At 35.0% G+C, this 15402-nt stretch overlaps 1 protein-coding gene across 3 annotated transcripts in view; it reads left to right on the top strand.

Moving 5' to 3' along the window:
* Positions 1 to 791: 791 nt before the first annotated feature.
* sptb (spectrin, beta, erythrocytic) overlaps positions 792 to 15402 on the top strand; it is a 118319-nt gene continuing 103708 nt past the window's right edge. Inside the window, exon 1 of one of the 3 annotated variants that reach the window (XM_062040954.1) lies at positions 792 to 1087. Coding sequence is in view for 1 of the 3 variants with exons in the window: in XM_062040953.1 (XP_061896937.1) it covers positions 1112 to 1174 (63 nt within the window). In the remaining 2 variants the exon portion in view is untranslated. Of the gene's footprint in view, positions 1175 to 1286; positions 1374 to 15402 lie in introns of those variants that run through there. The other 2 variants (XM_062040953.1, XM_062040955.1) reach the window with 2 other exon arrangements.

Below are 15402 nucleotides of genomic sequence, written 5' to 3'. Positions count from 1 at the left end.
AGGTGTTCTTTGGCCGCCCTGGCTTACGTTTTCCCGGTGGTGTCCATCTTAACGCTGCATTTGGCATCCTCTCGTTGTCCGGTTTTAGAAAATAGCTAGCTAGGCTATAGACTATATAGTATATACCGCATGTTATTTTGGTACAACAACAACTTCAGCTGTCGAACGTTATAAGGTACAAATTTAACAAGTACAACATTAGCACGGACGGTATAGCCAAGTTGTGGTTAAGAAGGTGGATTTTTGTTCCTTATATTTACCAGAAACGAAGTGATCCGAACACACGACCCGTCCTCGTTTTCCCGGTGTAAAGCTGCGAGCCATTTGTCTCGTCTCTGTGGGCTTTTTATCACGCTTTGGCAGAACAAAATACAACCTTTGTTTCCCCTGTTTCCAGTTGTGGTTAGCACAACCAAAAACAACACAGTTTTTCGGCATTTTGGAGGCAAAATGACGGGTTTAACCAGCGTAGGTCGACAGGTTAAAGAGTAATGGCAATGGCTCGAAGAACCCGTATGTAGCTCAGTTGCCCGGATGTCGGCCCTCAACCATTAGATAACATTACTAGGTAACATTATTAGATAACATTATTAGATAATATTTCAGTTTAAAAATGTATTTTTTCCTGTGAAAACGCAAAGAAGAAACATTTAGTGATAAAAGTAGACTTGATTGTGTTGAAGTTGCACACTTGAAGGGAAAAATGAAGGATTTTGTGTTGAGTTCCAGCGTGAAGGTGAAGGTGACACCCCCACGGGTGGGTGTCTTGACACCCCCATGGGGCTGCTGGGTGGGTGCGTGTGTCCCCCCAGCAGAGGGGTGGAGTCCACGCATGCGACACTTGATGGGCCATTTTTGTACGGGAATGTCCTCCCCCTCTCACCCACTCCACCCGCCGCCTTTTTATTTTTAACCCACGCACTTGCAGGGCGGGTCAGTGGGCCGGCTGCTCATCGGAATGAGCCCCCCACCCACACCACCACCGCCACCACCACCACCGCCTCCATCCCTGCGTGCGGCAGCAGCGCCGAGTGGGACCTCCACGGGACCTTAAAGTGACCGCTGGCCGCCACGACAAACCCACGCTGTGAGTGCAGACTTAAAAAGTGTCATGTTTTGTGTCAATCCACTTGTGAACCACAACACCTCAAGGAGCGAAATTGATGTCGGAAACGTGAGTTTTTCTTTAGCTTTTAGTGACTTTCAACTCTTTCAATTGGGCGCGCACACAACGACTTTGACGCGCCGTGACGCGCCCACGCGCGTGGAAACGTCACAGAAAGAAACGCTCTTAGACTCGCGGGACACCGCTGCTTATGTGGAACATTTAGAAGAGTCACAACCTCTTGAAATCCACGCAAAGAGCAGCGAATGTGAGTACAGCGCGTTTATACCACAATAGACGATCTTTGAAAGGCTGAGCAGGTCAATGGAGAAACACTTTATTACTTTTTATTCTCCTAGTTGTGGAAACTATGAAACACTTTATTACTTTTTATTCTCCTAGTTGTGGAAACTATGAAACACTTTATTACTTTTTATTGTCCTAGTTGTGGAAACTGTGAAACACAGCAAGAAATGATCTACACTGTGAAAAGCTGAAGTAAAAATGGGATTTTACTGTTACAGTAACGCACTGTAACAACAAAGACTGTAGATATTATGTAAAAAAAAAATAGCTGCTTATTTGTCATTTTATTTTGAAAATAAATGTTGGCAGCGTGTTTCCGTTGGCAGTAAATTGGTGTGACAATAAAAGTAATGTACAGTAAAAACAACAACAAAATACAAGTGTTATCATTACGGTAATGTACAGTGAAACAATGAAAAAGTGGTAAAATTACAGCGATGTACTGTTAAAAACAACAACATAAAAGTGGTATGGCATTACAGTGATGTGCGGTAAAAACAACAACAAAATAAAAGTGGCAGCGTTACAGTAATGTACTGTGAAAACAAAAAAGTGGTAGCGTTAGAATAATGTACTGTAAAAACTTAAAGTGGTAGCATTACAGTAATGTACTGTAAAAACAAAAGTGGTAGCATTACAGTAATGTACTGTGAAAACAAAAAAGTGGTAGCATTACAGTAATGTACTGTAAAAATTAAAAGTGGTAGCATTACAGTAATGTACTGTAAAAACAAAAGTGGTAGCATTACAGTAATGTACTGTGAAAACAAAAAAGTGGTAGCATTACAGTAATGTACTGTAAAAATTAAAAGTGGTAGCATTACAGTAATGTACTTTGAAAACAAAAAAGTGGTAACATTACAGTAATGTACTGTGAAAACAAAAAAGTGGTATCATTACAGTAATGTACTGTGAAAACAAAAAAGTGGTAGCATTACAGTAATGTACTGTAAAAACAAAAAAGTGGTAGCATTACAGTAATGTACTGTAAAAACAAAAAAGTGGTAGCGTTACAGTAATGTACTGTAAAATCAAAAGAATGGTAGCATTAAAGTAATGTACTGTGAAAACAAAAAAGTGGTAGCGTTACAGTAATGTATTGTAAACACTAAAAAGTGGTAGCGTTACAGTAATGTACTGTAAAAACAAAAGTGGTAGCATTACAGTAATGTACTGTAAAAACAAAAGTGGTAGCATTACAGTAATGTACTGTAAACACTAAAAAGTGGTAGTGTTACAGTAATGTACTGTAAAAACAAAAAAGTGGTAGCGTTACAGTAATGTACTGTAAACACTAAAAAGTGGTAGCATGACAGTAATGTACTGTAAACACTAAAAAGTGGTAGCATGACAGTAATGTACTGTAAAAACAAAAAAGTGGTAGCATGACAGTAATGTACTGTAAAAACAAAAAAGTGGTATTATTACAGTAATGTACTGTAAAAACAAAAAATGGTAGCATTACAGTAATGTACTGTGAAAACAAAAAAGTCGTAGCGTTACAGTAATGTACTGTAAACACTAAAAAGTGGTAGCATGACAGTAATGTACTGTAAACACTAAAAAGTGGTAGCATGACAGTAATGTACTGTAAACACTAAAAAGTGGTAGCGTTACAGTAATGTACTTTGAAAACAAAAAAGTGGTAGCGTTAGAATAATGTACTGTAAAAACAATGAAAAACCAAAAGTGGTAGCATTACAGTAATCCATCCATCCATCTTCTTCCGCTTATCCGAGGTCGGGTCGCGGGGGAAGCAGCCTAAGCAGAGAAGCCCAGACTTCCCTCTCCCCAGCCACTTCGTCCAGCTCTTCCCGGGGGATCCCGAGGCGTTCCCAGGCCAGCCGGGAGACATAGTCTTCCCAACGTGTCCTGGGTCTTGCCCGTGGCCTCCTACCGCTCGGACGTGCCCTAAACACCTCCCTAGGGAGGCGTTCGGGTGGCATCCTGACCAGATGCCCGCACCACCTCATCTGGCTCCTCTCCATGTGGAGGAGCAGTGGCTTTACTTTGAGCTCCCCCCGGATGACAGAGCTTCTCACCCTATCTCTAAGGGAGAGACCCGCCACCCGGCGGAGGAAACTCATTTCAGTACCCGTGATCTTGTCCTTTCGCTCATAACCCAAAGCTCATGACCATAGGTGAGGATGGGAACGTAGATCGACCGGTAAATTGAGAGCTTTGCCTTCCGGCTCAGCTCCTTCTTCACCACAACGGATCGATACAGCGTCCGCATTACTGAAGACGCCGCACCGATCCGCCTGTCCATCTCACCATCCACTCTTCCCTCACTCGTGAACAAGACTCCTCGGTACTTGAACTCCTCCACTTGGGGCAGAGTCTCCTCCCCAACTCGGAGATGGCACTCCACCCTTTTCCGGGCGAGAACCATGGACTCGGACTTGGAGGTGATGAGTCCCATCCCAGTCCCTTCACACTCGGCTGCGAACCGATCCAGCGAGAGCTGAAGATCCTGGCCAGATGAAGCCATCAGGACCACATCATCTGCAAAAAGCAGAGACCTAATCCTGCTGCCACCAAACCGGATCCCCTCAACGCCTTGACTGCGCCTAGAAATTCTGTCCATAAAAGTTCTGAACAGAATGGGTGACAAAGGGCAGCCTTGGTGGAGTCCAACCCTCACTGGAAACGTGTCCGACTTACTGCCGGCAATGCGGACCAAGCTCTGGCACTGATCATACAGGGAGCGGACCACCACAATCAGACAGTCCGATACCCCACACTCTCTGAGCACTCCCCACAGGACTTCCCGAGGGACACGGTCCAATGCCTTCTCCAAGTCCACAAAACACATGTAGACTGGTTGGGCAAACTCCCATGCACCCTCAAGGACCCTGCCGAGAGTATAGACCTGGTCCACAGTTCCACGACCAGGACAAAAACCACACTGTTCCTCCTGAATCCGAGGTTGGACTATCCGGCGTAGCCTCCTCTCCAGCACACCTGAATATACCTTACCGGGAAGGCTGAGGAGTGTGATCCCACGATAGTTAGAACACACCCTCCGGTTCCCCTTCTTAAAGAGAGGAACCACCACCCCGGTCTGCCGATCCAGAGGTACCGCCCCCGCTGTCCACGCGATGCTGCAGAGTCTTGTCAACCAAGACAGCCCCACAGCATCTAGACCCTTAAGGAACTCCGGGCGGGTCTCATCCACCCCCGGGGCCTTGCCACTGAGGAGCTTTTTAACTACCTCAGCCCCAGAAATAGGAGAGCCCACCACAGACTCCCCAGGCACTGCTTCCTCATAGGAAGACGTGTTGGTGGGATTGAGGAGGTCTTCCAAGTATTCCCTCCACCGATCCACAACATCCGCAGTCGAGGTCAGCAGAACACCACCCTCACCATACACGGTGTTGACAGTGCACTGCTTCACCTTCCTGAGGCGGCAGATGGTGGTCCAGAATCGCTTCGAAGCCGTCCGGAAGTCGTTTTCCATGGCTTCCCCGAACTCATCCAGTCCGAGTTTTTGCCTCCGCAACCGCTGAAGCCGCACACCGCTTGGCCTGTCGGTACCTGTCCGCTGCCTCAGGAGTCCTATGAGCCAAAAGAACCCGATAGGACTCCTTCTTCAGCTTGACTGCACCCCTCACCTCTGGTGTCCACCAGCGGGTTCTAGGATTACCGCCACGACAGGCACCAACTACCTTGTGACCACAGCTCCAATCAGCCGCCTCGACAATAGAGGTGTGGACCATGGTCCACTTGGACTCAATGTCCAGCACCTCCCTCGTGACATGTTAGAGGATCTTTGACTAGTGTTTCTGTATTTAGTCCTTAAAATGGCAGATAACTCCTGTTGTATATAGAGGATCTTTGATTGTTTTTGCAGTTGATCCTTAATGAGCAGACTGCTCCAATTATATCGATGATCTTTGATTCCCATCACATAGATGATCTTTGACTGGTGTTTCTGTATTTAGTCCTTAAAACAGCAGATAACTCCTTGTTATATAGAGGATCTTTGATTGTTTTTGCAGTTGATCCTTAATGAGCAGACTGCTCCACTTACAGGATATAGATGATCTTTGATTCCTATCACATAGAGGATATTTGACTGGTGTTTTTTTGTGTAGTCCTTAAAACAGCAGATAACTCCTGTTATTTGGAGGATCTTTGATTGTTTTTTGCAGTTGGTCCTTAATGAGCAGACTGCTCCAATTATATAGATGATCTTTGACTGGTGTTTCTGTATTTAGTCCTTAAAACAGCAGATAACTCCTGTTATTTGGAGGATCTTTGATTGTTTTTTGCAGTTGGTCCTTAATGAGCAGACTGCTCCAATTATATAGATGATCTTTGACTGGTGTTTCTGTATTTAGTCCTTAAAACAGCAGATAACTCCAGTTATATATAGAGGATCTTTGATTGTTTTTGCAGTTGGTCCTTAATGAGAAGACTGCTCCAATTATATAGATGATCTTTGACTGGTGTTTCTGTATTTAGTCCTTAAAACAGCAGATAACTCCTGTTATTTGGAGGATCTTTGATTGTTTTTTGCAGTTGGTCCTTAATGAGCAGACTGCTCCAATTATATAGATGATCTTTGACTGGTGTTTCTGTATTTAGTCCTTAAAACAGCAGATAACTCCTGTTATATATAAAGGATCTTTGATTGTTTTTGCAGTTGGTCCTTAATGAACAGACTGCTCCAATTTTATAGATGATCTTTGATTCCTTTCACATAGAGGATCTTTGACTGGTGTTTTTGTGTTTAGTCCTTAAAACAGCAGATCACTCCTGTTATATAGAGGATCTTTGATTGTTTTTTGCAGTTGGTCCTTAATGAGCAGACTGCTCCAATTTTATAGATGATCTTTGATTCCCATCACATAGAGGATCTATGACTGGTGTTTCTGTATTTAGTCCTTAATAATAATAAACAGCAGATAACTCCTGTTATATATAGGATCTTTGATTGTTTTTACAGCAGAGTGTTGTATAAATGAGATACTCAACAGGAGAGTGCTCCTGTCATATAGATGATCTTTGACTGTTTTTGCAGTAAATCTTGTGTTCCTCTCCCATAGACGATCTTTAGTGTCTTTGCAGTTGGTCCCTAAAACAGCAGTGTTCCTGTCACGTAGATGATCTTTGACTGCCGATTCTGTATTTAGTCCTTAAAACAGCAGATCACTCCTGTTATATAGAGGATATTTGATTTTTTTTTGCAGTTGGTCCTTAATGAGCATATAGATGATCTTTGATTCCCATCACATAGAGGATCTTTGACTGGTGTTTCTGTATTTAGTCCTTAAAACGGCAGATAACTCCTTGTTATATATAGAGGATCTTTGATTGTTTTTACAGCAGAGTGTTGTATAAATGATACTCAACAGGAGAGTGCTCCTGTCATATAGATGACCTTTGACTGTTTTTACAGTAAATCTTGTGTTCCTCTCCCATAGACGATCTTTAGTGTCTTTGCAGTTGGTCCCTAAAACAGCAGTGTTCCTGTCACGTAGATGATCTTTGACTGCCGATTCTGTATTTAGTCCTTAAAACAGCAGATAACTCCTTATTATATATAGGATCTTTGATTGTTTTTGCAGTCGATCCTTAATGAGCAGACTGCTCCAATTATATAGATGATCTTTGATTCCCATCACATAGATGATCTTTGACTGGTGTTTCTGTATTTAGTCCTTAAAACAGCAGATAACTCCTGTTATATAGAGGATCTTTGATTGTTTTTGCAGTTGATCCTTAATGAGCAGACTGCTCCAACTACAGTATATAGATGATCTTTGATTCCTATCACATAGAGGATATTTGACTGGTGTTTTTTTGTTTAGTCCTTAAAACAGCAGATAACTCCTGTTATTTGGAGGATCTTTGATTGTTTTTTGCAGTTGCTCCTTAACGAGCAGACTGCTCCAATTATATCGATGATCTTTGACTGGTGTTTCTGTATTTAGTCCTTAAAACAGCAGATAACTCCTGTTATATATAGAGGATCTTTGATTGTTTTTGCAGTTGGTCCTTAATGAGCAGACTGCTCCAATTTTATAGATGATCTTTGATTCCCATCACATAGAGGATCTATGACTGGTGTTTCTGTATTTAGTCCTTAAAACAGCAGATAACTCCTGTTATATATAGGATCTTTGATTGTGTTTACAGCAGAGTGTTGTATAAATGAGATACTCAACAGGGGAGTGCTCCTGTCGTATAGATGACCTTTGACTGTTTTTACAGTAAATCTTGTGTTCCTCTCCCATAGACGATCTTTAGTGTCTTTGCAGTTGGTCCCTAAAACAGCAGTGTTCCTGTCACATAGATGATCTTTGACTGTTTGTACAGTAGGTCCTTACAACAGCAGATATGTTACATAGAGGATCTTTTCTTCTGTTGCTTGTCATTTATGCCTTTACACTTGTTAGGATTGTTGGGCCTTGGCGGAGGTCTCACTCTGTGCTGGAAGTATTTCACCTCTGATCATCGTTTCTCTTTGAATATGGAAGTTTGAGAACTTATTACACATTGAGCAGTTAGGCGTGTGTGTGTGCGTGTGTGTGTGTGTGTGTGTGTGTGTGTGTGTGTGTGTGTGTGTGTGTGTGTGTGTGTGTGTGTGTGTGTGTGTGTGTGTGTGTGTGTGTGTGTGTGTGTGTGTGTGTGTGTGTGTGTGTGTGTGTGTGTGTGTGTGTGTGTGTGTGTGTGTGTGTGTGTGTGAAGGTGATAAGGACATCCCCCTGGTGGGTGGGGCTTATAGTAGTTGATAAGGTGTGTCTGTGGCGGCGTGATAGCGAGCAGGAGGAGGGAAACCTGAAGGAGGCGTCACTCAACACCACTGAGGGCTTCTTCACTATTCTCTTATATCTCACCCACTAATTAATATATTAATATCACAGATATTTATATCACACATGTATTTGTATCACGCTTATATATTTATATCACACTTATTTATATTATACATATATTTATATCACATATGTATTTATATCACACACATATTTATGTCAGACGCATATTCACATCACACATATATTTATATCACACATTTATTTCCCACACATTTATATCACACATATTTATGTCACACGCGTATTCACATCACACATATATTTATATCACACATTTATTTCCCCCACACATTTGTATCACACCTTTATATCACACACTTTTTTTTATCACACATTTATATCACATATATTTTTATCATACATTTATATCACATATTTATGTCCAATTTAATTGTAACACACACACAGTCATATCACACATATATTTATATCACGCACATTTATATCACACATATATTTATATCATACATTTACATCACACACATTTGTATCACACATTTTTGTATAACACATGCATTTAAACTACATATTTATATCACACATTTTAATCACATACATATTTTAATCACACTTATATTTATATCACATATTTATATCCAATTTAATTGTATCACACATATATTTATATCACACGCATAGTCACATCACACATATATTTATATCACACACATTTATATCACACATAATTATATCACACAAGTTTTTAAATCACACATATTTATATCACACATTTTTATAATACGCACATATTTATATCACACACATTTGTATCACACATTTTTGTATAACACATGCATTTAAACCACATATTTATATCACACATTTTAATCATATACATATCTTAATCACACTTATATTTAAATCACATATTTATATCCAATTTAATTGTATCACACATATATTTATATCACACGCATAGTCACATCACACATGTATTTATATCACACATAATTGTATCACACAAGTATTTAAATCACACATATTTATATCACACATTTTTATAATACGCACATATTTATATCACACACATGTTTATATCAGACATTTATTTATACCACACATTTATATCACACTCATTTATGTCACACGTGTATTCATATTACACATATATTTATATCACACATTTATTTCACACATATTTGTATCACATACATATTTTTATCATACATTTATATCACATATTTATGTCCAATTTAATTGTAACACACACACAGTCATATCACACATATATATCACGCACATTTATACCACACATGTATTTATGTCACTCATTTATATCACACACACATTTGTATCACACATTTTTGTATCACATATTTATATCACACATTTTAATCACATACATATTTTAATCACACTTATATTTAAATCACATATTTATATCCAATTTAATTGTATCACACACATATTTATATCACACGCATAGTCACATCACACATATATTTATATCACATATTTGTATAACACATTTTAATCACATACATATTTTAATCACACTTATATTTATATCACATATTTATATCCAATTTAATTGTATTACACATTTATTTATATCACACACATAGTCACATCACACATATATTTATATCACACACATTTATATTACATATAATTGTATCACACAAGTATTTAAATCACATATATTTATATCACACATATTTATAATACGCACATATTTATATCACACACATTTATATCAGACATTTATTTATACCACACATTTATATCACACACATTTGTCACACGTGTATTCATATCACACATATATTTATATCACACATTTATCTCCCACACACGTTTGTATCACACATTTATTTCACACATATTTGTATCACATACATATTTTAATCACACATATATTTTTATCACACATTTATATCACATATTTATGTCAAATGTAATTGTATCACACGCACAGTCATATCACACATATATTTATATCACACACATTTATACCACACATATATTTATGTCACATATATTTGTATCACATATATATTTGTATCACCCGTATTTATATCACGTGTATTTACATCACACATATATTTATATTATACATATATTTATATCACATATGTACTTATAGCACACATTTATATCACACACATATTTATGTCACACGTGTATTCACATCACACATATATTTGTATCACATTTATTTCCCACACATTTTTGTATCACACATTTATATCACACATTTATATAACACATTTTTTTATAACTTACATATTTTAATCACACATATTTTTACCATACATTTATATCACATATTTATGTCAAATTTAATTGTATAAAGTCATATCACACATTTCTACCACATACTGTATATTTATATCACACACACACACATTTGTATCACACATTTTTGTATCACAAAAGTATTTAAATCACATATTTGTATCACACATTTTTTTATCACATACATGTTTTAATCACACTTATTTATATTTATATCACACATTTACATCACATATTTATATCAATTTAATTGTATCACACATATATTTATATCATACGCATAGTCACATCATACATATATTTATATCACACACATTTATATTACACATAATTGTATCAGACAGGTATTTAAATCACACATTTATATCACACATATTTATAATACGCACATATTTATATCACACACATATTTATATCAGACATTTATTTATATCATACACGTGTTTATATCACACATTTATATCACACATATTTATAATACGCACATATTTATATCACACACATATTTATATCAGACATTTATTTATATCACACACGTGTTTATATCACACATTTATTTTGAATCACATTTATATCACACTTTTATTTATAGCTCATATATTATCACACATTTATTTATATCACACATATATTTACAATCACACACATGTATTTATACCACACACATATTTATACCGCACATCTATTTGTATCACACTTGTATTTATAGCTCATATATTAATATCACACATTTATTTATATCACACATATATTTACAATCACGCACATGTGTATTTATATCACACACATTTACACCACACATGTATTTCTTTTACACCCCCCCCCCCCCCCTCCCCCCCAGAAAGGGACAAGCGGTAGAAAATGGATGGATGGATATATTTATATCACACGCGTATTAATAACATACATATTTATATCACACACACTTAAATAATCTCGCCACACCTAGTGTGTGTGTGTGTGACAATCATTGGCACTTTAACTTTATATCACACATATTTAAATCACACACGTATTTATATCACACGTGTGATTACATCGCACACATATTTATATCGCACATTGTATTCACTGCATGCTGATGTTTTTGGTTGTTTGCGTCGCACATCAGTGCTGTGAAAGTCACTCCATGTTGTGCAGAATAGTGGATCCCCCTCCCAACACACACACACACACACACACACACACACACACACACACACACACACACACACACACACACACACACACACACACACACACACACACACACACACACACACACACACACACACACACACACACGTGATAAGAGAGTAATGTGGTGTGCAGATAGAGCTATCGGCGCCGTTTACCCTCAAGCCGCCATTCCATGCTAAGGGAGGGTCAAAGTGACAAAATGGCACGGAAGAAGCAATACAACAATAATAAATACAAATAATAAGCAATAATTACAATACTTACAGTATAAACACTTTGTAGGACACAACAAAAGACAAGACTTAATGGCAAAATGGCACAGAAGAAGCAATACTACAATAATAAGCAATAATTACAATACTTACAGTATAAACACTTTGTAGGACACAACAAAAGACAAGACTTAATGGCAAAATGGCACAGAAGAAGCAATACAACAATAATAAATACAAATAATCAGCAATAATTACAATACTTACAGTATAAACACTTTTTAGGACACAACAAAAGACAAGACTTAATGGAAAAATGGCACAGAAGAAGCAATACTACAATAATAAATAATAATTACAATACTTACAGTATAAACACTTTGTAGGACACAACAAAAGACAAGACTTAATGGCAAAGACTACTTCCTGAGTACAACAACACACCTGGGATGAACTGAAATGAATTGATGATTGCAAATGACACTCAGAAGTAAGCGATAAGAAGATATAACTACCAGTAACATTTATTAACGCACACAAAAGAACCAAACATTTTTGTATTTTTTTTTACATACAATGTAGAAATATATCTTTACATTTTTGTAATTTATTGGATTTAATCTACGTTTTTTCTAATAGAAAACACAAGTTTTTGTATGGCAAACACAAAAATAGTCAATATTTTCCCCAAAAAAATATTTCAAAGTGGAAAATTTGATGTAATTTAAGCCTTAAATATGTTAATATTTTAGAACAAAATTGATTTTGATTATTTTTTGAGCAATGTCAGTTTAAAAAAAAAAAATCCCACTAAAGTTCTTTGGATCCAAAAGGGTCCCCACTCATAAAATAGATTAAAAATAAGTCATACATTATTTTTTATTTTTTTATTTATATTTGATTGTGAGTTTTCATTGTTATTTTTTTTTGGTTTGTTTTATGCCTTTTTTGTCATAGAACACTTTGCAACAATTTCCTCCCCAAAAGTTTCTTAGTTGAAAATTTGATGTGAAGTAATTGGAGTCTTAAATATGTCAATAATTTATAACATTTATTTTGATTCATTATTTTTGTGGAATAGAAGTTAAAAAAAAAAGAAATCCTCATAAAAGTGTTAAAAATAAATCATAAGTGTTTTGTTTTTTTTAACTTTCAGCACTTAAATCTCTCTGTCTATTATAAGTTTTTATTATTTATGTTTTTTGTTATTGTTTTATGCCATTTTTGTCATAAAAAAACAACATTGTTTTTATATGGCAAACACAAAAATAGCCAATATTTTTCCCCAAAAAATATTTCAAAGTGGAAAATTTGATGTGAAGTAATTGGAGCCTTGAATGGGACAATAATTCATAACAACATTGATTTTGATTCATTATTATTTTTTGAGCAATGACAGTTTAAAACAAAAGAAAATCCCACAAAAATTATTTAGGATCCATAAGTGTACCACTCAAAAAATAGATAGAAAAATAAGTTGTGCATTATTAATATTTATTTCTTTTTATTTCTTTATATTTTTCTTAAATTTCAACTTCTGATCTATCCATCAATTATATGTTTTTATTTTTATTTTTTGGTTTGTTTTATGCCTTTTTGCTATAATATCCTCCCCAAAAATTTCAAAGTGAAATATTTGATGTTAAGTAATTGAAGTCTTAAATATGTCAATAATTTATAACATTTATTTTGATTCATTATTTTTGTGCAATAAAAGTGTAAAAAATAATAAAAATCATAAAAGTGTTGAAAATAAATCATACATGGGTTTTTTTAACTTTCAACACTTAAATCTCTATCTGTTCATTATAAGTTTTTATTATTTATGTTTGTTGTTATTTTTTATGCCCTTTTTGTCATAAAAAAACAACAACTTTGTTTTTATATGGCAAAACAAAAATAGTCAATATTTTCCCCTCAAAAAATATTTAAAAGTGGAAAATTTGATGTGAAGTAATTTGAGCCTTGAATAGGACAATAATTCATAACAACATTGATTTTGATTCATTATTAGTTTTTGAGCAATGTCAGTTTAAAAAAAAAATCCCACTAAAATTCTTTAGGATCCAAAAGTGTCCCACTCAAAAAATAGATAAAAAAATAAATTATGCATTATTTTATTTTTTTAATTTTTGTTTCTTTATATTTAAAAGTTTTTATTAATGATTTTTGTTAATGTTTTATGCCATTTTTGTCATTGAAACCTTTGTTTTTACATGGCAAACACAAAAATAGTCAATATTTTCCCCCAAAACATATTTCAGAGTGTAATATTTGATGTGAAGTAATAAAGTAATAATTCATAACAACATTGATTTAGATTCATTATTATTTTTTGAGCAATGCCAGTTAAAAAAAAAAAAAAAAATCCCACTAAAATTCTTTAGGATCCAAAATGGTCCCACTGATAAAACAGATTTTTTAAAAAGTCATACATTATTCATGTTTTTTTTCTTTATGCATCCCTTAATATTTTTAATTTTTGGTTTGTTATAAATAATTCATACCTGTATTTTTTCAAAACTTAAATATCCATCTGTCCATTATAAGTTATTCTTATTTATGTTTTTTGTTATTGTTTTATGCAATTTTTGTCATTAAAAAATACAACTTTATTTTTATATGTCAAACACAAAAATAGTCAATATTTTTCCTCAAAAAATATTTCCAAGTGGAAAATTTGATGCTAACTAGTTTGAGCCTTGAATAGGACAATAATTCATAACAACATTGATTTTGATTCATTATTATTTTTTGAGCAATTTCAGTTTAAAAAAGAAAAAATCCCATTAAAATTCTTTAGGATCCAAAAGGGTCAAAAAATAGATAAAAAAAAATAAGTTATGCGATATTAATATTTTTTTCTTTTTATTTCTTTATATTTTTCTTAAATCTCAACTTATGATCTATCCATCAGTTATACGTTTATATTTTTATTTTTTGGTTTGTTTTATGCCTTTTTGCTATAATTTCCTCCCCAAAAATTTCAAAGTGGAATATTTAATGTGAAGTAATTGAAGTCTTAAATATGTCAATAATTTATAACATTTATTTTGATTCATTATTTTTGTGCAATAGAAGTTTAAAAAATATATATATAATTATTTTAAAAAAATCATAAGTGTTAAAAATAAATCATGTGTTTTTTTGTTTTTTTTTACTTTCAGCACTTAAATCTCTATCTGTCCATTATAAGTTGTTATTATGTTTTTTGTTATTGTTTTTTTTGCCATTTTTGTCATAAATAAAACAACTTTGTTTCTATATGTCAAACACAAAAATAGTCAATATTTTTCCCCAAAAAAATATTTCAAAGTGGAAAATTTGATGTGAAGTAATTGGAGCTTTGAATAAGTCAATAATTCATAATAACATTGATTTTGATTCATTATTATTTTTTGAGCAATGACAGTTTTAAAGAAGAAAAAAAACCATCCTGCATGGCAGATTTCACTTATTTGCTAATTTATTCCACTTTTTAAAAAATCAATCAATCAGTTGACTTATGACAAACGTCTCAAAGGGCTGCACAAGT

This window comes from Entelurus aequoreus, linkage group LG03 (assembly GCF_033978785.1).
Source record: "Entelurus aequoreus isolate RoL-2023_Sb linkage group LG03, RoL_Eaeq_v1.1, whole genome shotgun sequence".
Taxonomy (NCBI): domain Eukaryota; kingdom Metazoa; phylum Chordata; class Actinopteri; order Syngnathiformes; family Syngnathidae; genus Entelurus; species Entelurus aequoreus.
Note: the sequence above shows the minus strand (reverse complement) of the source record. Positions and strands in the feature narration are given on the sequence as shown.